This window comes from Solenopsis invicta, chromosome 7 (assembly GCF_016802725.1).
Source record: "Solenopsis invicta isolate M01_SB chromosome 7, UNIL_Sinv_3.0, whole genome shotgun sequence".
Taxonomy (NCBI): Eukaryota; Metazoa; Arthropoda; class Insecta; order Hymenoptera; family Formicidae; genus Solenopsis; species Solenopsis invicta.
In genome coordinates, this window is record NC_052670.1 from 1,683,537 (window position 1) to 1,710,047 (window position 26,511).

Consider the following 26,511-nt stretch of genomic DNA (forward strand, 5'->3'; position numbering starts at 1 on the left):
TATAAATATTATAGAAATAATTGTATAAATAATTTTATTCTTATATACATATTTTAAAGTTATAAGCATATTTTAAATATATTTTGATGAACGAATATGCAGTAGGTATAAGAATTTTGAATTTTTTAAAAACATTTTAAATGTTTATCTGAGTTTGATTTCATATTATAAACATACATGTTTACGCTACAATTCAAACTACGATACTGCGCGTCGAATGATAAACATCTAGATACATTCCAGATACGTTAATGATGTTATAATATTTATTATCGTGAAGTGAGGTAAGTCAAAATGGAGAGAACACTTAGCAAATACACTACTTTTTTTTTTAATAAGAAATTAATTTATCATTTATTTTTGATACAGATTCTATCCTTATTGAAATATAACATTTTAAATTGTTATCAATAGAATATTGTACTATTCTTTTAATTTATTATAGAAGTAGTGCTGGGCGAAAAAAATTTCTTCTTGTATTATTTTCCAAAATTACCTTCTGCTCTTTTCTCTAAATTCTTTTCTCTAAATTTTTGTAGTATTTCTTAATTTGTGTAGAAATTTTTCCGCTAAGGAAATATTATATCTCTCAGGTGTTCACATTATTTGTCTATCTGAAATATTTTATGCTAAGTAGAGGGAATTTCTTCCGAGCGTCAGTGGATAAACAAATAAACAAGCGCCAAATATATCGGGTAAGGACCATCGTTAGCGCGGCAAATGAATCATCGTGGCGCCATCTACGAAACGATGTGGGCGTGCGCGCACATTCGAGGAACGTGGCATGCGGCTCGCTGATGGCTTGCTATGCGAATTCCGCCAATCTTGCGTACTTTCCTGATTCAGACCTGTTTAGTCTCGGATCACGATCGGATCACAGGTGAGACCGCGAACGAGACTCGTAGAAAGAGAGAAAGTGAGGCGATTTACACGCGTGGGAAAGAGCAGGCGAGTCCCGCGAGGAAAGCGAGACACGCTTATCGACCGAGCCATTCCTCGATCGTTCCATTGCATTGTCGCGGGCGGAATAGCTCTTATCACGTGGCGTTTTTATCGACCGAGCGAGAGATCGATCGAGGATCGGAGGGGGAACGAAGTTGGATTCATCTCGGTGCGTCTTCTGTTATTCGGTATTTTCGATAGATCAGCGGTGCGTTGATCACGCGTGATCGGGTCGTTTAACGAGGGAGACGACGCTTTGTCGTCGGCCTTCTCTCCGCGAACTTTCGTCCTTTCCCCTCTCCTCCCTATCCCCCTTTCCCTTTTCGTCTTCTTCGCCACCGCCACCGCCGCCGCCACCTTCTCTTCATTCTCCTCCTTCTCTCTTCTTCGTCCTCCTCTCTTCGCCGCGGCTTTTCTCGGTCGACCGGTCGACTGCCTTCTCAAGGGGGCGTGCTTGCTCGCGTACAACAATGAGCGAACGCGAAACTATCTAAGCACGAGGCGCAAACGAATCCGTTCTTCGTGTGGTTCGTGTGTGGCCCAACCGGCCACTCCGCGGCACTCGATCGCGAACAATCGCGGCACGTGAACGCAGTGTCGCGGGATCGTGGGGATCGTGGGGATCCTCTCCTCCGTCCCGCACTCTTCTCTCTCTATCTCTCTTTCTCGCTGCGTATCTGCCATCGACGATCCGAAGGGATAAGGAGGACCCTTCGCCGAGGAGCGTTCGGACGCACGAGATCGTGGCTCTCGAGAGGCAGGCTTCTCTCATCTCGCCGCTCCACTACGAGGTATCTCCCTCACAGTTGCTACACCGGTGATCCATCCAAATATATCTACATAATTCGGCGGAATCTCCGCGAGTACCCCGAAAACACCTCCGTGATCAATCGATCGACGGTGGTGGTGGCGGCGGCGGCGGCGGATCGACGACCACGGACCCCTCGCCCGGAGGTAGCCAAACTTCTCGCCGCCTGTGTTCTTCGGTGCTCCCGAGTGCGCGCGACGGACCGAACTTTCGGCCTTTCTCCTCCTGTGCGTGCGCCTGTTATTTGTGCGACGATTTGTTGTCCATCGACGCGTGGCCGTTCGATCCGCCGCAGAGGAAGCCAAGTGTAAGGATTTCGGGCGAATAACCTTCGCCGGGCGGCGATCGGTGGCTTTTTTTTTTTTTTTTTTATCGAAAAAACGGTCGGTGTCGAAGACCTGTTGTGAGAGACGGACGAACGTCGTGGTCGCGTGCTCGCCAACGAGCGAATAATCACGAGTGACCCGTGATCGTCGAGTCAAAAAAATGGGCAACTGTATTTTTCCTAACGACGTATTTTTTCATCGCGATCGCTCGGGTGGCGAAAGAAACGGGAGACGGATCCTTCCGCTTTCGTGAGTCGTCTCGAGCATCTCTTTCGGGTTTTTGCACGTGCTAACAAATCTGTCCGGAATTTTTCTCAGCGATTCCGCGAATTGCGAGCGACGGAGATATTGGACGTTGCACGACCAGCGGAGAAGACTTTAATGACTCGAACGCGTCGATCCGGTTATCGTCGCGAACGGCTTTGTGCGCGGAATCTTGTCGAGATTCACGCCGACACGTCGCTTCTCATCTTTGTCTCTCTCTCTCTCTCTCTCTCTCTCTCTCTCTCTCGCGCGCGCGGTTTTTTAATTTCTACTAATTTCTGAAGAGGAAAAAAAATGCAAACGAGTTCCTTCAACGATCGCAGAGATCGACACGCGTTCTTTGTGTGCTCAAGTGTGTGGCGGCACTCTCTTTGCACTCGCAATATTTTTATCTCGCGATATTGCGAAACGTTCGGAGTGCGCATTACGCGGAGATAGTAAATATTTTCGCTCCTCGAGTGATGCGACTGATTCGTAAGCATGCGGGAAGAGAATATCGGTATCGTCCCACTCCCCTCTCAGTCGCGCAATTTTGTTTACAGGCTGTTGCTTGTCCTGCGCAAAATTGTAAATTTTGGCAGCAACTCGGGACGAGGCCCGATGGCGTTCGTCGGTCATCCGTCCTCCCGTTTCCCTCGCGCGATTAAATAGAATGGCGCGTAAATATTTAGAGTAGAACGCGCCCACGCGCTCCCGCATCCTCGCCGCGAGGAAGATACGCGGCCGCTCGCGGACCCCGGACTTCCTTCCGACTTGCTATTTTTTTTTTTTTTTTTTTTTTCAACCGTCGAGTGCGGCCGATAAACGCCGCTGTCCGTCGCTCTCGCGAACGGCGAATTTCGTAACGCTTCGCGTTTCGGTAAGTGCGTTAAATAACGCCGCGTAATCTCCGAGGAGGACCGGGAACAACGACTCTATTGTCTCCCCGAGCAGAGCAAACCGCATGGGCGCGACGCGCACGAAAGAAATACAATAACTCGCGGCCCATTTGCGCACCAATGAAGCTTAACTTTCAAACTCCGTTTGACTTGCTTTCTCTATTTTTTTTTTAATTCTTAGAATTAGAAAAGCCGTAGAAATATCACCTAAATGTCAGTAGTTAGGTCGAACCTCTCTGACGTGGCATAAAATTGGTTATTAAAGATGAAATACATCTTCTGCGATATACAATTTTATTAACTAAAATTAAAAGCTTTAACGCGAACGAGTAGCTGAGAAAAGTGCAGTACACTAAAAAAAAAATGGTCTTGCAAGTGTAGCCACAATATTTTGGCTATAATAAATTAACTAAAGTAGATAAATGAGTAGCAAATATTTTGATATCGTACATATTTGGTACTTAACTAATCCAAATAACAGACAGAATTTATATTCTAAATTGTTTGGGGAAACCTAGGAAGAAAACTTTTTTCCTGGCTCCTATTCATGTTAAGGCCAATCATACTTATGAAATTTGTATTATTGGCAATAAAGCCTAAATTTTCTAGAAGGTATTGTTATTGCTGTGAATTCTATATGTGACGATCAATATTTTGGCAGATACAAGGAATAGCAATACATTTTTGTTATGATACCTAGAGATCCTATTTACATCAGAAAAATATTTTTTTTTTAGTGTAGCTATCTCGCTTAGGATTTAGTAGTAAACTCATTAAAAAATTCAAAGTTTAATAATAAAGTTAAAAGTTAATAATTGTTAGCTTAACTTGGTTAGTTTTAACTTAATTTTCAACTTTAACTAGTTAGTTTTGAAATACAAACTTCATTAACTTTTCTCTGAGTAAAAAATTTATATAAAAGAAAAATGATAGAAGAAAACATGTATTTCCACATAAAAAAACAATATTTGTTATTTTATATAAACTTAATTTAAAAATAAAATATTAAATTTGATTTATATTATAATTGTTTTGAGTAATCTGACTTTACAGAAATACGAATTTCTAATTTAATATGAATTATGCTTTTCAAAATTAATTTTTAATTTAGTTAAAAAAAATGTATTAACCAACCTGTTTGGTTGTACTGTTTCTCATTATTTTACGCATATAAAACCATGCATTGAATCGCAATTGTTTATTATGTGGGACACGTTACCATGTGTATTTTGGTTGAAGCAACAAATATTTTTGCTGCTACATTTTAACCACTAATAAGTTTAAGTTTCGGCAGCAACGAAACGATTAGAGCTATCCCTATTTTAAGGCTGCATCTCTGGCCATATTTTAGCTTTGTTGGCTGATCCTTTCTCTGCACACCCGCTGCGTTAAGTACATCCGTTTTTCTTATTTTTTTCTAGAAAAAAACCCGATGGAACACGTAGCGAGGAAGGGAGCGGGGTGGTTCAGTTGAAGTTCCCCGAACGATGTGCCATGGCCTCGTCCTTAGGGGGGCCAGGAATGACATCGGGCGTCCCGCCGCTACGAATAGTCAACCTGGAATTTCCCCCGCCACCGCCTTATCCGCCGCCCCACAATCAGGTAAGTCTCAAAGTGCGAATCGTTAATTTTGCTAGTGATATGCACATTCGTGCGCGACATGAATGTGGCAAATGACTCGCCAAGATTTATCCTCGTTTAGCTACACGTATCTCTTAAGCATCGTGATGTTTTGACGCTGCTTAGCGTCCGAGGGTTTTACTTTTATCGTGCACAGCGGCGCTTCTTGTTTTCCACAGATATCGTGTAACGCGTTAATGGAACCGGTATCGCCGGTGGTGTCAACCATCACGAGTTCACGACAGCATCTTTTGGATTATTCGTACGCGTACTACCAATCTGATTCGGGTCATTTCCATGCGCCATATCCGGCAGAGTTGCTAGCGCAGCAGCAGCAGCAGCAGCAACAAGAACAGCAACAGCAACAACAGCAGCAGCAGCAGCAGCTACGGCAATCTCAGCAACAGTTGCAGCAGATAAGGTCGGATCCTTTAAAGAGACACACTTACACAACTTGCTATGGCACGGAGGAAAACATTTATGAAGAGATATCGGAAATCAGGTGAGTATCCATTAAAAGATCATCTGCGTGAATGGGTTATCAGCTTTGAGAAATGTAACAAGTTGCGACAAGTCGCCGAACACTGCGCCGTCGCTTGTGGGCATAAAAAATTGTCGAAGGAAATCTAAATTATTTTATAAAAAGAAAAAAAAACTTTTTCAACGCTTTTATCGCAACTGTTGAAAATACGCGTTTACGCGATTGAGACGAGTGGTCGTGAAATAAATTTTCCTGCGGACGTAAGCGAGTACTTTGCTACGCAAGTGAGCAACAATTCACCAACTCCCCACGGTTCAATGTATCATGAAGCGGATGCCGGAGATAGCGATTGAGTTAGGAACAATAAGACAACAAGTTGTGGATTATTCATCGAGCGTCCTCGACTGGCGCATAAGTCATTGAGACGAGATAAACCGCGCGCGCGTTCAAATTGAGAACGCTCGTTAAGTGCCTAAGTATATTATTTCATACGCCGTCGAGAGACGTAGACAGCTCGTGATCTGTCTGTTCTCGTGAGCAGTCAAATCACAGTGCGCGGATTCAATTGGATATTTATTTTGCACGAATTTAGCGGAATAATAGTTACTGTAATTTGAGAGCGAACGTTGTTAAAACGCAACGGCAGGGTGACATAAACAGTCGCATAAGAATCGAACGGATCTCCCTCCGAACTGTACCCGATAATTTTTTCAGCAAGCAATGTCATCGTGCGTTACACGGCTCGCGAAGGTCACTCGTGGCAGAAGAAGTGCGTCGCGTACAGTCGCGGCATCATCGTGTGCTCGGGCAACTCAATTTGAGCGTGGAGGCCATGCTGATGCCAACCACGGTCGACAATAACGAAGAGGAGCTGGCGCAGGAAACTCGTGGGACCTCCACCGAAGAGCTGCTGCCTTCGGTTGGCCCCGCTGACGATCTCCTCTCTCGCGTTGGTTGTGACATGGACAGCGGCTTCAGCGGCAGCTCTACCGCGAGTTACAGGTACGTTGCCTTGTCGGTCAACTGCCATCGTATTTTTTTTTTTTTTTTTCTCCTTAAACTCTGCGCTCGGTTTTGCAAGCAAAGTCTTTATCTCGGTCTTATTTGAGTTCAATTTACAGATCGGGCTTGGGATCCTTAAGAAAAGGAATGGGGAGAACGAACGGTTCGGAACCGATCGGCGTTCTACGCAAAACGAAAGCCGCCATGATTTGGAAGAAGGGCTGGAAAGGCTGGAAAAAACTTCACTCCTTCGGGAGCGGCGGCAGCAACAGCAGCAACAACAGTAGCAACAACAAGATCGTTGGTGAGTCCAGTCAATCGTTCGTAGTATTGATTTCGTTTACGAGAGATAAGATAGGAAGAGGCGTATATGGTAGCCAGAATATCCAGCGGTAACTCATCTTGTTGCCGTTCTTATCGCATTCTCGTCGTTTCGTGAATATGATAATCGTGTGCCCGACGGTCGGTCGCAGACTGTGTGCGACTATGAATTACTTGGGCGTGAGCAATAATCCGCTACAAATTCTCGATGCGTAGTTCGTTGCGCGGCAAGAATACAAACGACGTTTTCCTTGAAGCGCGGTTTCTTAGAAGCAAGAAAGTAAAGGGCGCGCGGCGATTTCTTTCTCATTTTACATAAAGTTGCGCACACGCTCCGAACGAAAAGTTGTTAAACGTAAGAAGGGGGGCAAGGGAGGAAGGAGAGATTATGTATATTGTAACCATTATGCAAGACGTAAGATTTCAAGAATCGTGATTGCGTGTAACAAAGTAAATCGCGTCTATGATATTACGAAAAAAAAAAGAAGAAAAAGAAAATATTACGGAATGCTCGGGAAGCGGATATTCGAGCATTGTCTCTGCGTCCGCTTTAAGGTGTTTTGTCGCGCATAACTGCGCGAGTACGCATAGCCTTTCTTTTCATAGGAACGCCTGCTCGCGTTGTATCAGCACGGGAGCGCGCTCATACCCGGTCCGTGCGCGCTCGCGTGCATTTGGCGAATGGAGTTAATTATTGGTACTTGGAAGGGGTCAGTCATGGGGTCACTCGGTGGAGAAGCAGATGTGAGATCACGTGAAACGTCCGCCCCCTCTCTTCCATCTTCTTGTTCTCTCACTCTAGCCTCCCCTTTTTCTTCTGCTTACGTCTCTCTTTTAGCTTTACACGCTCACTTGGACTCATTATATTTCCTTCGCCGGTTGTCGACCACTCCGCGAAAATGTTCGCGAGTTCTCCCTACTTCTGATAGTTACAATTAAATCAAGATCATTAACGTATCATGATATATTTCTCGTGAATCAGCCTTATACATCATACATAAAAGAAGTATATGTATAGGCATGTCCTTAAGTTTAATGCCTATTTCCACCAAGAGATTAACGCAAATTAACTTTAATCTCAGTTTAATTTACTCTTTATCTTTCTTTAGTTCTAAAAATTGGAAAAAGATCAGAAGTAATTTAATTCGAGGTCAAAGTTAATCTACATTGGTTGAAATAAGTATAATTAATTTTAAATTATTTTTCACATATAATGCAGCAATTCAGAAAAAATAATCTTGCCTATATATTAAAAATTTTTAATTATTTTCTTTGTTCATTTTTCTCTTCATCCCAATCACTTTACGTATTACTAGTATGGGATTCTTTTTATTGGTACAAGAGATGTACAGTGCAAAAAGAGAGTGCAAACAGTGTAAAGTGAACACTAGTCGCTGCCTGCATAGTTTCATTTAATTTAGGAACGTTTTGAAAATTAACTGCTAAGAACGAATATTTCTAAAACGCTAATTTCTAAACTTGAGACAAACTAAATGCTTATGTACGACATATTACTATAACGCAAATTAAAGATGTAGGATGTGTCACATCTCAAAGCATTACCAACAAATTATAAATTTTATAGATTGTTCAATTATTATGTTAAGCTCACGTTAGATTAATTTAGATAATTTATATAATTTGTGATATATTGAATTCGAGATGTCACATTTTTTAATAACTCAACTATGTCAAAGAAAGAAACAGTCGAATATTCTCTACATAATTTTAAGTTAAATTATGGTTCGCATAATATAATTTTTTATCATCTATAATTATATTTTACTTATATTCATAATTATAGCTGAGAATTGTATAAAATGAGATATAAAATTATGAGCAGAATTCTCGCTCTTGAATTTTGTCACATATCATATAAAGCAGTAGATAGAGAAGCGGTGTATTTGAGCATAATTTTTTTTATTGGTTTAAAAGTTATTTTTAATTATTTTTATTAATAATAATATCGCGTTTTGCAATATTTATTTGCAAATTTGATGAGAAAATAGCATCATAAATTGAATTAAATTTTTTATATACTATACTAATAAAAAAACTAACATTCGTGCATTATTTCATTTGGATTTATTTGTTATCTACAACTAAAATAAAATAAAATAGTCATTTTTGCTGTATAAGTCATTATATGTTAAAAGTTGAATATTTATGACTAATAAATTTTTGTCGTTGTTTAAGAAAAAAGGAATAAACCTAAGAAGCCTGCAATATTTAAATTTCGATAATTTTTTTGATATTGTATATCTAAATTATCTCTAAAGTCCTAGACACAATGACCTGAATAAGACAGTAGGGAACTGGAGTAGAGAGTAACAGTTTAACTTGTTGAATAAGGAACGCTTTATATAATTGTCTTTATTCCAACATGTACAGGTGCGCTCCTTATTCCTTTTTCCTGCTGTGCTTTTCATTGTACGTTAATCCGCATGAAGTTACAATTGCACGGCTAGTGGTGCCGCCTGGCGGCAAGGCAGTGGCGAAATAGGGTTGAACGGGTGTTCGCCGTGACATCGTATCGGTCGAGTCGCGTTCATTGGTGTCTCACGTACACACTTATATATATTTATATTCGCAATGCGAGATCTCGACGGGGCCCACGGTAGCGTGAAACTCGCTTCGATTCACACCATATATATATAACTCCATTCTCGTATGTACCGCCCTCACGGCAATCGAACGAAAATTACTTTTATTACCCGGCTCCAATTACCCTCGTTAGCACGTCACGCCGATTTATAACAATCCGCGTACACCTTACGCGGCATACATTTCCAAAGAGAGTCTCGCAATGCAATGCCACCACACACACATACTCACACAAACGCGCGTGCGTACACACGCGCACACACGCACACATACATACATAACGCACACCGCCTGACGGCCCTTTCGTAGCGAGATCGTCTCTCGTCTCTCTTTCTAGCACTCTTATTATCTCGAGTCTTTCTCCGTCGCTCTTATTATCTCTCGGCTCTGCGGCACAGCTGTCGTGCCCCATGTGTATATATATCTATATGTATTTTTTTCTTCTCTCTCTTCTTCTCCGTATCCCTTCTCGCCTTCTCGTTCTGCACCGCGCCTCTTCCTCTCTTTTATATTCATTCACCGTCTCTCGACTCGTCCGTCCACCTCCGACGTTCTCTCTTCCTCTCGCGGGCCGTTGTCGTGCCCAGCTGCGCCGCGGGCCGCGCGAAGCGAGCGAGCGAGTAAGCAAGCAAGCAAGCGAGCGAGCAAGCAAGCGAGCGAGCGAGCGGAGCGGAGCGGTCGCGGGCCAAGCCGCTTGTTCGTTCGTGTTTCACTCTCGATCGCTCGTACTTTCTCTCTCGTTCGTCAGCTGCAACACCCTCCTCCTCCTCCGTCGTGTCGGGCCGTTCGCTCGCGTTCCTTCCTCCCTCCCGCCCCTCCTCCTGCCCTCCCCGCCCGACCGCCCGCCCCCGAACGGCCGACGTACGCTTCGGTCTCCGTTTCCTCCGCGCGCGTGCCCTTCGCCTCTTTCTCCAACCTCCGGCGTCAGTGTTGTATTGTAGAGCGGAGCTACGCGCAGCGAGCGCGGAGGGCCGGGGCCAGAAACACGCGGCGCGGCCATGTTGACTCGCTCCGCTCGCTCGTTCGCTCGCCTCGCTTTGCTTCGCTTCGCTTGCACGGCGCGTCTTCGTCGAGCGCGGCGCGGCGCGGCGCCGAGCGTCCCGTCTTCCTTCTTCTTCGCCTCCTCGGCGTTACCACCTCAACGTCGCCGGACGCCGCAGCGTTATTGTTAATTGTGCGGGCCGCGGCCGGCCGCGTGCGCACGTGTCCGATGTGATTTTTCGCCTCGTAAAATCGCGTAATAATCGCGCATCCGGGCTGTTTGCGCGCGCGCGTTTCTTGTGTATGCATATACGTGCGCGCGCGAGCGAACGAGCGAGCGCTATGGATCCGCGTGTGGTAGCGCGATCGCGTTCCGCGAATATGATCGCAGTGTGTTGATGATGATGATGATGATGATGATGATGATGATGATGTTGATTATTATGATGGGAGAGTGAGGGAGTGTGTGTTACGCGAGTAAATCGGAGCAAGAAAGATTCTCGTCATCCGCGAGATGGAGGAACTGCATAACGGGGTTGTCCTCATCAAATGTAAGTAGGCGGATTTTCCGAACCGAGACAACGGGTGTGTATCTCTTCTCCCTCGATCTCTGCCTCTCTCTCTCTCTCTCTCTCTCTCAGCGGCACAGCGGCGGTCCTCGTCCCTTTGCGTCGACTCCGTCGATCGTCGCGAGCGGAGTCCGCGCAGAGCGGAAGCGGACGTGATATCATTTCGAATGTAATCGTTTTATCGTGATGCAGAATTGTGCTCCCCATTGCGTCGTCGACAGAACGTCGTCGACAGAACGTCGTCGACGCTTGACGCGTTAACGTTATGTCAGCGCGGTACCGGTAGCAGTTTCCGGCTAACGCGACCGACGATGGTACCGACGCCGTAGCGACCGATGGTCACCCAACGGCAGTCGCGATTTAACGCGACGCTCAGGCGATAGGAAACGTCGTTTGTATTCGCAATATTCGCATCCCTCTTCCCTCCCCCACTCCTTTCGTCTTCCCTTAAGGACGTATAGACACATGGGGCATTTATCGAAACATTAAGAAAGTAATGAAAAAATTACAGATTGTTTTACATGGTATTTAAAAAAAAATTTGGCGACGATTTTCTGGATAAAAAGTTATTTCAATAAGAAGTATATAACTTTATGACATCTCTATGCGAAAAGAATGGTTTTGCCAAAGTATTTAAAAAATTAGTTGGATACAGATCTGAAAATTATATTAAATCGTCAAAATAATTAATAAGACGTTTAAGCTGGTTGCTAGAACGTCTAAACTTTTTGCAGCATTACGCATAATGCTCGAATGTCCTACATAATTATTTTGATGATCCAACAAAATTACTTTCGGATCTGTATCATTCCAGCTAAAATTGTTAGGTACTTCAGCAAAATCGTGTTGAAAGTATTTGTGTGGTTATTTTTAAACAATTATATATAAATTTATAACTGCAGCGCTCTTAGGGTTGCTTCATCTTCGGATGATCTATGTGTAATAAATTATCTAATGGATAAATGTTTATGTTTACTACACACATAGAGAATAATAGATATGTGTACATAGAGCCAGATCTAATCTGCTTAAGTACACTTAACCAGATTAGATAATGTACTACATAGTTTATCCGAAGGTAGAACAACCGGCCCTTTAATTTTTCAAAGAAATGAAATGCTATTGGGTCATTCATGTCGAATCGTGTTTACAGAAGTTTTAGTTGAAATTCTTAATAACATTTTTTGCTCATATTTTGCAATTTAGTAGGGGGATTTAAATTTTATAATCATGTTCCACGACATTTAGTATTCTCGCGGAGGAAAGAAAAATTTAACAGGAAATATGCATTTTTGTCAGACACGTAGAAATATCCGGTTGGACATGAAGAAATCCCAGGTGTAGTCCGTGTGTACATAGGTATAGCGTGTTGTCCCAGAGTTGTCCCGGCTCAGCGAGTTTCGTCTTACCGCATATACGCCGCTGTTGAATTTTCATTATTAATACATAATGATAAAACATTGTGCAATATGATTAAATAAGGCTAGATCTTGACTGGTAGCGCGTTAAATCGCATACTTTTTCTTTTACATCGTTATCTAGTTGTACATACATACGAAAAAGAATGATGTATTAGCTAACAGCTATCTAATTGAAAATAATCTTATCAATTCAATAATAGTAATTAAAATGAAACAAATGACACAGGGTGTTTACTACCAACAAACCTGGACTTTTCAGGCAATTTTTTTTTAACGATTTGAGTAAACATCTTGTAACATTTTTTTTTTACAACAAGAGCATAGTACATATTTGTTTCATTAGTATTATTATTGAAATCACAAGGCTATTTTTAATTATATATTGTTGACCAATGCTGTTAGTGTACATTACTTTTTTCCGTATTTGTTATTCAAAATTTTGTATTGGGCGACATTTTACTTTTTTACGCAAACGTTTTAAAAAATTTCTACAGCGTCGGCGGTCACCATTGACCATTATTGGCGCCACTGAAGAGTCAGACCAGACGCCGGTCACGGATGATCACCGCGGCAGTCAGTGTATTGACGTCGTCCTGACGGTATTTACGTCTCGAATACGATTTCGATGATCGAGTTTGCGTCAAACGTATCAGTCTTGCGTAGACGCGCTTCCGCATCTCGTGGAAGTTAATTATAGTTTCGGCAGTTATCGTCTCGGGTTATGGAGCAGTTATTAAAACGCCCGCATCAACGGAGATTGGGATGATTGCGTCGTCTTAATAGGAATCTTGCGTGGTCAGTAATACCGTCAGTAGCAACAAATACTGACAATGTTACTAATCGCGCGTGGTCAATATTGATGGTCTGATATAAAATGTCGATGGTGATTCAGAATTTTTGATTCTCGAGTATCAGTGAGTGCTTTCCAGCAACGTATGTACAGGCGACACTCTGTAACACAGAGTACACTGAGGAAAAATTGTTTGATATTTGTGACTATAATTTCACATGGTGAAATAATTTTGATTAGAGTTCTATTACTGCTATTATGTCAGTAATAATAACCTTGTGTGTGTATTTGTAAATTTTACCAAAAAAAATTTATTAAAATTATCATTTCAAATGTTATTAAGATGAAGACAAAAGTAACAGAATTACTTTTCTGATTCAATTTAAAGGGATCTAAAACTATTTTGTTTTACCAATCGAGCGTGATATTTTCCAATACGCTATTTTACGAATTGCTTCTAAAAATCTTTTTTTTACTGATGCCAACTAACAATTTTAAGAGATGCTAGTTAATATCAGAAAAAAGGACGCCCCTTTCTCGATTTTAATTGTATTATATAAATTGTACATATATATAAATCGCCGTCTTGATTCTAATATTAATTATTATAAAATCTGAAGATGTGCATGGTACGAATAAAATAATTATGTAAATGCAATCACAATTACAGTGAATATAACTATTTTTTCAACATTAACTCACTCTTTACGTAGTAATAATAACTATAATTTGCATCATTAAAACAATTAAAAATATTTACTTGGCAGCGAAAATGATTATAAATTCTAGTTAAATTATGATAATTGCAACGACTTTTTTTATCGGTGTTTTTTTTATCGGTGTACAACCCAGTGCTTTCTACTTACGATATAAATCAACACAATTGTACACAACTAAAATACTCTGTCTAACTGTCGTCGTTTCATATCCCCATGGAACATAAAGCCATAAGGATGTCATCATGTGATTTTATTTATCACTTATAAGTACATACGTGATACCTTATAATATCATTATCGTCGAGGGACAAATGATGTCTTTATTTGAAATTATTACGACTTTTGTACTCTGCTTGAGTTCACGGATGGCCAATGTAACATTTTTGGCAATAAAATGTTACGTTGAAATAAAAAAAAAGCTAAACAGAGTTTCAGTCAACGCTAATACGGTATATGACTGTTCCGTTGTTGGAAAGCACTCTGTATTACTGTGTAGCAGAAATATTGACAGTGATTGTGTACGAAGAGGACGCGTCAATATTTCTGTCAGTATAGAGTTCCACAATCGTGAATGACATAATCACAGAAATAATCTCGGGGTATAAAAATATTGATGCACACTGTGAGTATTACCGATTCGATACTACTGATCAGTATTGTTGACCGCGTAAAATTTTTTTAACGACGTCAACCGTTGCCCGTTTGACCGCGCTTCGTTTCGTCGAGTTTTCCTCTCGCTCGGTTTCCTCCCGCCGATCGTCTCGGATCAGGGATCAAATCGTAATTGTTCGCCGGACCGGTCGATCAATCGATAATCGAGTCGTTACGGCACCTCCGGGGTCACTTGGTGCGCGCATAAGGTCACCGTCAGGTCGATCTCTTGCGTTAGTTTAGAATGCGCAATCGGTTAATCATTAACGAGCGCTCTGACCCGTGAGCGCTATGGAAAATTGCTGCGTTATTCACGCACACTGCTGAACATTGCTAACGCGAATATGAGAAACATCGCAAAATATAATAAAGTTGAAAAAAAAAATAAAATAAAAAGTAGTCGCGCCGACTGGTGCTTTCAGCTGCAGCGCGAAAAAAAGTTCTCGTGTTATCGTTGCCAAAAAGTGCATCTTACGTGACTCGTAATTTGTATAAAAATTTAAAAGAAAATTTTATTTACTATTTTATATGTATAATACGAAAAATCATTTAAACGGTCATAAATAAATTCGCATACGCGTATAAAAAAATAAAATACAATAACACAAGATGTAAAATTGTAAGACCAATTCTGTCCTAGAATTCTTGACGCAAGTATAAATTTAAAGTAGACGCTTTACATTGCAGAAATTTATTATTTAAAATACCATATTTTATCGTATTTAAACGGAAGGAACAGTTTTGCTAAAGTATCTAAAAATTTAACTTGATGTTCAACTATATTTGCTATTTACTTTTAAGTTTTTTTGTTAATTCTGTTATTGAATTGACAAAATATTTTCACTTAGACTGAAGCTGTTAATTCAACAGCATTTTTTCTCTGTGCAGCATATTACTCATCATGTTTGAGCATTCGTCATAATTATTTTGGTGATCCAACAAATCTATTATATATTTCAACAAAACTAAATTTTTAGAAATTTCAGCAAAATTTTATTAGGTTGGCAAAAAAATCTTGTTGCATGTTTTTTCTCTATGTGAATAAAAAGAATTTTTTTCATACAAAGTAACAATTATTTACATAGAAAACAAAACGACATGACTTTTTTGCCAACCTAATATTTTTAATTTCTATTATATCCAATAAGTTAAAATCTTTCTTCGCGATATTAAATTAATAATAATAAAAAAAAAACACTTGATAGTCTAAGGAGATAAATATAACGACGAAGGATGTATCTGTAAAGAGAAAATAGTTTGCTTAACAATGAACAAAGATGGGCGAAGAGAAGATAATTTGTGGCTTGACGGTTATAGAATTATATCTCCGCTGCTTTTGCACCAGTACGCGTCCACGTTACGCAATACCGAATATCTAGTGCATCGAAGAAACCTTGTTGGCCGTGCGTAGGCGTTGCTCTTTATCGCAAAAGCGCCTATTGAAATGTCACGCGAATTTTTTTCGCTCGTTGCTGAAAGCGCGCGGCGCCGTTGCTACATATTCATAGCGAACGAGCTGGTCGACATAGTGAAAGGAAATTGGGCGAGTATAACCCAGGTACAAACGCTCCGAGATGCTTTTATAAATTTACGGGCCCGATCACGCGGGTCCCGCGATCGCGAAACGTGAAAACCTCTTCTCCACCTCATTCCCATCCTCCTGTGTTACGCTTCACGCTGATTTACACGCTTTCACGAGACGGGGGAAAAGGTGTGAAGAGGAGTGAAGTGAAAAGGAAGGTTTTACAAGTAAAACCGATGACTCTTCGATCTTCGTTGTCGGGAATGAGATTACAGCATTAGCCGCGTAAGAGGAGAGCCACGCTGATCCCGCGTCGCTCGCTCGCCGAGGCTCGATTGCCTTAAATATGTAGAGTTAAACAATTGTCTCTCGTTATGACATTTAGGTTTAATGCTCCCGCGGAAAGTGGAGCGTTCTACGGCTCTCCGCTTTCCTGCGATTTGTTCCTAAATAACGGGACGACCTTACCGGTTGCATCTTCGGTGCATTCCGACGTTTTCGTATTATATCTTTTGATAGGATGATTCCACGATAAACATAGATGATTGAATTATTTCGGAGGGTGTGCCGTATTAATTCATCGTGAAAACTTATTCTATTATCTTAGAAGGTAAATTATTTTTTCCTTTTTGGCCTGAACACGTCAATAAGTTAATAAAACTAGACCTTGACCAGTGAAACTTCAGCCAGAAATATTAAGGTTTTCCACAGAAGAAGAGATGATTTAGTTTTATTTAATTACATTACACTTTCATACGTAACAGCGTGTGCTATTTGCGGAAGGCAGAAATGCGCAAAAGTATTATGGATAAACACGTACGTCGCCGGTTCGAGTTAAGGATGTATCATCCGTATAGTCTCTGCAGAAAGTTACTGGAATTGGAAATGTGTCAATATTTACTTTTTTTCGTATAAAAGTGTTATTTACATGTGGAATCATTCAATAATGTCAATATTTATATTTAATAACACAATCTTATAGTTTATTTGCTTTATTCGCTCTATCATTTTTCATTTTTGCAATACTCTCGATGGAAAATTTTGGATGTGAATATTCTCTGAATTTAACTTGAAGAAAATAAATTACGAGTGTAAGAAAACATCATTTTTCACAATAATTAAATCGAAGATACAAGAGAAAATCTTTGTCTAACTAACTTCAAATTTTATTAAACCTTTATTTTTTTTACCGAACTAAACTCAGCATTATAATGAAACTTGACATAAATTATCTCGTGTATTTAAAGAAAATGAAAAATGTTTTAAAAGAAATAAACATTTTCTCATCGCACCTTCAATATTTTTTAGTCCAAAATAATTCAAAATTGAAATATATGTATAAGACGTCTTTTGAAAAAATATCAGTTTGTCTATTTCTACTCTCTAAATCTGAATCGGTAAAATCTTAACGATTTGCAGTGCTATACTCTTATAAGTGTGATCATTAATAATACTATTCACTAGTCTTTCAGTGATTCCAAAGGAGGGGATAGTTTCATTGAGGAATCAGTGTACATTCATATCATATTATCGTATTATTACTGCAAGACAGTGCATAATTGCATATATTACCGAATGATATAATTATAATATATCACTGAGAGAATCCAGATTGTTCATTGTTGTTCAATGAGTAATGCATTGATTCTGATTCAGAAAGTAAGCACGTCTTTTATATGTCTTTAAGAAGCCTTATATCCCGATATATTGTCTGGGTTTTTATTATAGACAAAAAAAATATTACTTTTTATTGAAATGACTTTTAATCCAGGTAGAAAATCGTCGCTGGTTTTGTCCCCATTGCCTTCAAATGCAACACAGAATGATCTGCAATTTTTTCAGAATTTTGTTCATCATTTTGAAAATAGACGTAATACATCCTTAATCGGCTACAGCTCGCGGCGCGGCGCGGAAACAAACGGGCGGGCGGGAGGTGATTCGTCATCCGTCTCTCTCTCCCGCTCTCCCGTGCGTACGCGAGAGCACGCGCGAGCAGGTTGATGGATGCGCACGGTAGAGGTTCTCGTCTATCCCGACGAGGAATAGTGTTCGACCGCGTGTGCACGTCACTCGGTCACGAAGGAGAAGAAGAGGATGCGCGGGGCGATACTGCGCGGTACCGCCGCCGCCGCCGCCGCCGTCGGATTGCGCGGCATCCCGTGAATCACGGCGTCGTGCGTTCTCGGTTTTCTCTCGTTACCTGCCACCGCCTGCTCTCCGGAGGTGGCTGCCTGCCGTCCGTGTGACCACCTTGAGTATCTCTCTCGGTGCGTGCGCGTAACGCCCGCGACGCGACGCGAAGTTTACACGCGCGAGCACGCAGCGGTGGCGTTCCCGCGCGCGCGGTGCGTGGGCAGCGTAACACAACGTAAGGAGTCGACCCGATCTCGTCCCGTGTTCCCTTTTTCTTTTTTTTTTTTTTTTTTTTTCTTTCCACGCGTGAAAGTATTGGGCAATTGGCGCGCGCGGTAGGCCTACTTATCTCGGTTTTCGTGCAGCCGCCGCGTCGGTGACACGCGCGTGATCGCGGTGCGACCGGTTACGCGCGTGCCTGCGTAATCTCTTTTTTTTCTGTGTTATAATAAAACGTCTTTCTCTCTCTCTCTCTCTCTCTCTCTCTCTCTTTCCTCTCCTGCCGCGGAGTTCGTCTTCGGAACGGAGACAATATTGATGATCGCGCGCGCGCTCCGACAGTTATTTACCGCCTCGTTCCGGTGTCCTCGGTTCGGAATTCATAAAAGACCTCGTCGCGGTGGCGAGCGGCGGTGAATCGTAAACCGACTCGATTACGTATTTTACGATTTCACTTATTTTTTTTCCGCTGACGGCTCCGCCTGTGTACGGAATATAACGCTCGTCGTCGCGCCGTATTCCCCGCGCGTCCGCGAGATGTGACCGCTTGGTTTTCGCCATCAGGAGGGGTCCAGGTTGGACCGTACGTACTAGCCGGCGCGGGCGGCGCGGCGTTACCACCTAACGCGCGCGCGTGTCGTCGTCGTCGTCGTCGTCGACGATTGCGTCGTAGGTCGTCGCTGGCGGGTAACGCGCACTTCGCGCGCCGTCCGCGTACGCGAGAAACGTGGGAACAGGCCGTCCGTCCGCATATTAACCCGATTATCGTCGCGACGTTAACGCGTTGTGGTGGTAACTGGTAACGCGAGCGCGCGCGACACAGCGGAAGATCCAATAAAGAGCCGGGGCGACGCGAGGTGACCGCTTCCGCGCCGAGGGGGCCCTCGCTGCTGTTGCTGCTGCTGCTGCTGCTGCTGGTGGCCTCTCCTCGATCTCTCGCGAAGAACATTCGCGTTTACGCGTTCGCACTCGGCGATTTTTTTTCCCATCCGCAGCTAGCGGCCGTGGTCGCTCGTGCGTGCGCGTATACGTATCTTGCGTCGCGATCGTATCTTCGCGAGGATGGAACACGGAAAAAAGAATCGTCTCTTCTCTCGACGCTGGTGACGCATCGTAATGGATATCTATAGCTGATCGCGATGACGCGTTAGGACTACTTGCTTTGGAGTTACAAAGTCATTAAATTTCGAGGTCGTGGAACCGCCTCCTCTCTCCCGCTTTCTTTTGTGTTTTTATATCGGAGGATGAGAGGAGATTAGTAGACGCCTCTGTTGCGAAGTTGTCCCTTCCTACTTCCTATCGTTCGTGTCGCGAGTTTGTTGTTCGTTCGTTTCCAGATGAGCCCCGTTCAAGATGCAGATCGTGGGATGACGTAGGACCGGGCAAGATGGAAACGGTCAGCGGCAATTCGCACACGCATCATTCCTCGTTGGAGACCAGCCGGTCCAACACGTCCACGCAGTCTGCCAGAAGCGAGGACTCCTGGTGTTCGGCCTCGGATCACGATCTCTCCTCCGATGACGAAAGCGAAAAGAGCAATATCAGTATTAAGTAAGTTCAATCTCACGTTACATAACGGCGGCGAAGCTAAAGTCCATAATGAAAACCTTGCAGAAGCAACTGTCAATTGAGAAACACGTTGCATAAGGCGCGCACGCTTTGCGACAAGTGGCGGTTCCCGAATATGCCGGTGAACAACGTGGATCTCCTGGAGTCCCCCGGGCACCACGGCCGCCTCTCGAGGTGGTTCAGTATCCGTCGAGGCTCGACGCACCATTACGACGTCGATTCCTCGGACACGGTGTCTCTGACCAGCCCCGTCAAAACCTCGCAAATGCCACAGCTCTGCGAAGTGAGCAATTTTCTTTACAGCTTTGTTTTTCCAACTCGGCTAAGCACCCCGCACGCGTCATTCGTTTACTCCGCTCGTCGAAGAGTACTCATCGAATAATCGTATTTTAGGTCGACGAGGAGAACAGTGCTATAGTACAATTTCAATGCATGCAACAGCGAAGACAAGCTCCGCCTACGCTTCCATCGCCACCTCCAAACCTGTCCCCTCAACAACTGAAACGTAGACATATCGTGGCCGCGATAGTGCACTCCGAAAATAGTTACGTATCTACTTTGCAGAGACTGGTAAATGTACGTGTCGAAAGGCGATCTGATGTCAACGATGAAGCATGACTAGCATTTTTTTCACGTAGATCATTGTTTTTTTTTTTTATGTTTAGGACTACAAAAAACCGTTGGAAGAATCCTCGCCACCTATATTGAGTCAATCTAAAATCGCGACGTTGTTTCATAGGCTGCCCGAAATTTTACAATGCCATACGTTATTTAGAATCGCTCTGGCGGAATGCGTACGATCCTGGGACAAGGATGAAAAGTTAGGTGACGTATTCGTCGCGAGTTTCAGCAAGGCGATTGTTCTTGATATTTACAGCGGCTTTATAAACAATTTTTCCGTGGCGATGGATTTAGCTAAACAAGAATCGAAAAGAAAGACTGCACTTGCTGACTTCTTCAAGGTACTAAATTTCGCAAAACAATTCGTAAAAGTATCTTAATGTGTTTGAATTTTTATTTTATAATCGTTATTTGTATAGGTGAAGCAAATAAGTGCTCACGATAGATTATCTTTCTTCGGATTAATGGTCAAACCCGTGCAGAGGTTTCCACAATTCATCTTGTTTTTGCAAGTATGTGTGTTAATGTTGTACAACAAATGGCTTTTTTTAAGTGTCATTAAAATAACACACGTTTTGTATTTAGGATTTATTGAAGCACACGCCACAAGGACATCATGACAGAATGTCGCTGCAATTAGCGTTAACACAGCTCGAGAGTTTGGCAGAAATGCTGAACGAGAGAAAACGAGAAGCGGAACAATTCCAAGCGTTTAAAGAAATGTTACGGCACGTTTCCGGAAAATTGTCACATCGTCCGCTTTCTTCAGCGTCGCGTTATCTTATTAGGGAAGATAATGTCACGCAATTGGTAAGATTTAACGAATTTAAATATACACTTGGCATGTACAAAACAATATGTATAAACATATATATAAACAATCACTTATAGGAATTCAATCAAAATGGTATGATAACGAAATCCAAGAGAAGAAGGCTATTGTTACTGAATGATTTAGTGGTGTGCGTTTCCGTCACTCCGAGATCCACGGAAGATTTTTCGGGAAACGAACGACTAACATTGAAATGGACGTATCCGGTGTCAGATATTGAGGTATATATATATATATATATATAGACAAAAATATATTATAGCATATTTTATAGTATGATTCAATATTTAAATCAATTATTCGTGAGAATAAGCTGATCAAACATTTTTTAAGATAAACATTCAAAATGTTTAATATTGTTAACAAATCTATTCTAGATTCAAGACACCAGCACTTCTCCGACCTTAAGTCGGTTACTCACCGCTGGTTTAAATAAAGGCGGTAGTTTAAAATCCGACAAGAGTGGAGAGTGTGGACAGGCGATTGACGCGGACAATCTTTGTGTAGAGATGAACGATCTTATGCACGATTACGAAGTGATGTCCAGAATAAGTGATTTAGTGGCCCAGTTGAAGGGTAGATACGAGGTAAAGATAAATCGATAAATTTATTACTACGTGCTTGAAATATATATGTGTTGAAATATATTATACATGTAGTTTGTACATTATGCAGTAGAAATTTGAGAATTGTTAATCGACTTGCGCAAAATAATTAATTGGTTGTTATATGAATCTAAAGGGGATGACGCTTCAAACTACCAAGCAAATTCTGCAATCGATACAAATGTCGATACAGCAGAAAGATGAGGATATGGTATGGGCCGATAGTTGTTGCCTCCAGCTAGTCACAAAACAAGGTCAAATGTATACGTTTCAAACGGAAAATCCCTTGGTGAAGAAGGATTGGATAACAGAGCTTAGATTGGCACAATTAGCTTTGGATCCCAATAACTCGCCGTCATGGGAAGTACCTGAACAAGAGCAAAGGCCGTCCACAAAAATGCCACTTTTCGTTAGTTCACAAGCCGTATATCATTCGCAACATCAGACCGAAGTGAGTCGAGATAAAAAATATACTTCTACAATATATTACTGTACACTGCTTCATTGCTCGTACATAACGCATTCACTTATCGCGATATATTTTACTTGCAGGTGCGTTGCGGTTGTTATTATTCTATTGAAAATTCACGTTCCACGAGACGGCGCGGTAGAAGTCAAAATTATTTGTGGATATGTACAGGAGATGGCATATCTAGCCACGTAACGATTTTCGGTCAATCGACAACAGCTTCGGCGACTTGTTTGAAACGTATAACTACTTTAGATCTGGTCGAAACTAGAGTTAACGCTATCGAGTTCGTAAAGGGAATATCCAGCGATCTTACCACGCTCGCTAGCGATCTCGTATGGATGGGTACGGATTCTCGGAGGATTATAATTTACGCTGCCGCGGAACCTGAGAAAGAAGAAGAGATTGGCAGTTACTCCGTTTCAGGACCTATAGTAGAAATCAAGTATCATTGCGACAATGTTTTTGTAGCTTTAGGCACGGGTTTGTTACTTTTGTTCAAACGACAAGTCGATGGCGCATGGAACCTCAAGGATTCTTTCAGTATATCACTGGGTAGCGATCCTGTCTCGTGCTTAATGCCAATCAATACGTCAGTTTATGCCGCCTGTGGCAAGAAGGTATGGGTACTTAACGCTACTACGGGCGACGTCACCAAGAGCTTTAGTGCGCAGCACGAGCACGTTGGGAACGTGAAGCTCATGGCGCATTCCGGAGTCGGTCTTTGGGTCGCCTTGAAAAACTCGAGCACAGTTTGCCTTTATCACACAGAAACATTTAAACATCTGCAAGACATCAATATAGCGTCCAATGTATTGAGAGTGACGAAAATGAATAATCCCGCCAACTCGTGCGGCGGCACTCTCGCTGTTAATAATCAAACCACTGTCACAGTCACGGCGCTTTTAGCGTGCAAGGGTCTTTTATGGGTCGGAACAAATGTAGGCATCAGTTTGACCATTCCACTACCGCGATTAGAGGGTGTGCCTATAATCAGTGGTCGTGTCAATATCTCGTATCACGCTCACTTTGGTCCAATCACTTTTTTATTGGCGATACAGAACACAAAAAACACAGTGAGCTCTGCAAAGGAACGCGTCAACGTTGACGACGAGAGTGTACAATTGAGAGTGAGAGACACTGAGCAGAAATCACGTGACAGAACGAGTTTAGATTCCTCCGTGTGTAGTAACATCGTGAAACTGAAGCAACAGCTAACGGGAAGCCCGGTGATGCTGAGGAGAAAGCGAAGCAAGGAGTACGACTGCAGAGGCTCGAAAACACTTCCGAGAGGATTAGGCGCTGGCTGTGGATTTTTATCGAGCTCCTTCTCGAGCTCGCAAAGTTCCGGTGAAAACTGTGACGTTTACGGGCTTTATGGTGAATTAATGTATGTGAAGGATTACGAAAATGAAAACAATTCAGGCATAGATCCTATTTATGAGTCGTTGAGAAGGAGCGATCCAGAGCTGGCGGCCATACCAAATAAAGTGAGTACCTTGGACCGTAGATTAAAAATGAAAATCACTAGGCCTAGATCGCTGGATCTTTCCAACTGGTCGGTGGACTCTCACACCAGCTCCTTGTACACATCTTCCGGATCGGAGGAGAACTTATCTCTGAAAACTGGAAAGTTATCACGTAATAGTAGCATAGCTAGTCGTAACGGTCCCTACGACCTCTCTACAACTAACAATAGCGTAGTAGAATCGGGATTGGAAGCAACGCCTGCGACCAATCTCAAAGCGAACGGCAAGAAAAATGGCAAAGCAGTTCAACAAGTAGACCAACCCAAGCGAACGGTGTTGACGCTGATGGGTGGACGCGGTTATATCAATTGGAGGCAACTCCACGCGCAGTCTGGTGTTGACAAGAATTCGAAATCGACCTACGCGTTCAAAGATCCCAACAGCAACGACGCACATATCGTCTTATGGGAGATGAAATTATGATACATGATCGCGTTTTTAGGCCTGTCGTTATGCATCGGAAAAGCGAAACTTTGACGCGGATACGTATGTAGTATAATAGACAATAGGACCAAAAGAGTACTGATAAAGCTTTAGATAAGATTGTTGATAATTGTAAAGGACTATATCGGACACATGGTATAATCTCGATTGCGTAGCAGCGAGTATCCGTGTTTCTTCGGATAGATATGACGTTACACATTAGTATTGATTGCTACTTTAAAGCGACGAGAATCAAGTTATAGAATTAACGGAGGTCATTCAAGAGAATATATTAAATATTGAATGTCCTTTGATTACCAAGATACTTAATGCAGAATGCAATTTTTTTTAATGAACAACTTTTCTAGAGAAGAATAACGCTTTATTAATTAAACAGACTGAAATATATATGGATCGTTGCAGCGCATGACAAGATTAATACGAATAAATTCTCGTGCGTCAAAATTGTGCTTCCGTTGCGTATGGAAATGATAACTAAGGTCTCGAACACAATGTGTCTTTTTAAATTTGAAATTCTTCGAAATTTATATTTCTGCTAAAGTATTACTTGAATCTCGTTAGTTTATAATGAAACATGTGATAAGAGTCTCAAAAATCTTGAGAAGGTGCACAAAAACTAAGCTTAAACAGTTCTGCGTTAAACGGTGAAACGTTTTATATTTAATGTCCGTGACATACGAGAATAATTGCTACAAAAGTGTTCCGCTTATGCTATAAATGTATAAAAGTTCGCATTCAGTTAAAACTAACACATCGTTGTACACGCGCGTACGCGTTATAACTAAAATTTAGATGATTAGCCGGGTCTAGACTCTCGCGAATTATTCACCATGTACTACAGAAATGAAGTATTTACATTTAGATATTTTAATACATTGTTATAAATGATTGTCGCGTTATCTCATACCGATTATCTACACAACATTTAATTTTGGCAAAAATCAATCAAACTGTTATTTCAGAAGTTATTCAGATTTTATATATTATATCGATATGCGGTATTATTTGTTTTTACAAGATATATATGCATTGACTTTTGTTTTAAATGATAATCGTTTGATCTCTTGCATCGAACAAGATTTAAACATATATCAAATCTTATTGTTCAAGAAATTCTAATTACCACTTGGTCCACGCGCCAAATTGTGCCCACTATTGATATATTTTGGTAGAAAATGAAACCATTTTGATATTCGACATATGTTTATAAAGTTTCATAACGCGTGATATAAAACAAATCTGTCTAAAATTTAATTTCGCGAAACTTCATTCTACTAAAAAACTTTAAGGAATTTAAAGCATTTATATTAATCTCAAATTATTTTAAATCTGAAGAACTACTCAAAATTGCCATTATTTACAAATTTTTGTGAATAATTTATCAAAGGAGTTTAATGCAAGGAGTATTTAAAAATTTTTGTTATTTAGCAATTTACTATGATTTTTTACAGTAACTATTGAAATTAAAATACTTACTGAATTCACATAAAGATATACCCTTTATAATAGTAATAATGCATTTCGGAAAGTGATTATATGATAATTATGAAATGTTTATTACAATTTTTCAATTGATCTGTTTGGGATAATATATGGAAACTTGTTTGCCAGCCAATATGAACGTAATTAAATAAATGGAAGATATCTATTTATAGATTTATAAAATTAATTATTAATAGCTGTATTGTCTGTTTGCTCTTATGATGATTATTCAGAAATTTATAGCTCCAGTTGTTCAAAGAAAAAAAATGTATCCAAGTTTTCATAAAATGTTAATGCTGTTCAATTTTTGATATGATCGAGTCTTAAATGAAGAAATTCCGGTCCGTGTATGTATATATTTTTCGTATAAAATATAATAATGTATGTTATGAAACCGTTGAATAGATTTATATTTTGTACACTAATTTTGTTTGAATACATAGTCTTATTTTGTATTTATGCCTTTAGTACGCGCGTTAGTTATACAACGAAACTTTACTATGTATTTATTACTTATACATATATGATGTCATCGTTATAAATAGAGAATCTTGTTACTTTGCTGCGTTGAAAGAGTGCAGCGGTATAGTATACTTTTTGTTCATTGTAACATTTATATAGCTACATTAAAATTATTTCAAATGAAACAAGAATCTCTTTTTCATTTTCCACATACATATATAAACACGATTGTTTACTTAAAATATAT

General features: G+C 41.1%; 1 protein-coding gene across 3 annotated transcripts; it reads left to right on the forward strand.

Moving 5' to 3' along the window:
* The first annotated feature begins 739 nt into the window (after positions 1–739).
* LOC105195045 (rho guanine nucleotide exchange factor 10-like protein) lies at positions 740–26,449 on the forward strand. Of its 3 annotated transcripts, none has more exons than XM_011160249.3 (15): positions 740–880; positions 4,640–4,820; positions 5,018–5,340; positions 6,034–6,321; positions 6,441–6,625; positions 19,589–19,802; positions 19,866–20,103; positions 20,214–20,396; positions 20,486–20,782; positions 20,861–20,953; positions 21,027–21,251; positions 21,333–21,494; positions 21,651–21,860; positions 22,015–22,329; positions 22,431–26,449. In XM_011160249.3, exons 1-15 carry the CDS (start codon positions 798–800, stop codon positions 24,297–24,299), a joined length of 4,866 nt encoding a protein of 1,621 aa, XP_011158551.3. In that variant the 5' UTR covers positions 740–797; the 3' UTR covers positions 24,300–26,449. The 3 variants fall into 3 exon arrangements, with proteins under 3 accessions (XP_011158551.3, XP_011158552.1, XP_011158553.1); XM_011160250.3 differs by lacking the exon at positions 740–880 and adding an exon at positions 1,138–1,733; XM_011160251.3 differs by lacking the exon at positions 740–880 and adding an exon at positions 1,925–2,057.
* Positions 26,450–26,511: the final 62 nt, after the last annotated feature.

What these genes read in the sequence shown, in the direction of transcription:
- LOC105195045 (XM_011160249.3), top strand. Translation starts at nt 798, where the DNA reads ATGGCTTGCTATGCGAATTCCGCCAATCTTGCGTACTTTCCTGATTCA. An exon ending in AAGAGCAATATCAGTATTAA is followed by an intron (nt 19,803 to 19,865) that starts GTAAGTTCAATC and finishes AAAACCTTGCAG; the next exon opens with AAGCAACTGTCAATTGAGAA. An exon ending in CTTTGCAGAGACTGGTAAAT is followed by an intron (nt 20,397 to 20,485) that starts GTACGTGTCGAA and finishes TTTTATGTTTAG; the next exon opens with GACTACAAAAAACCGTTGGA.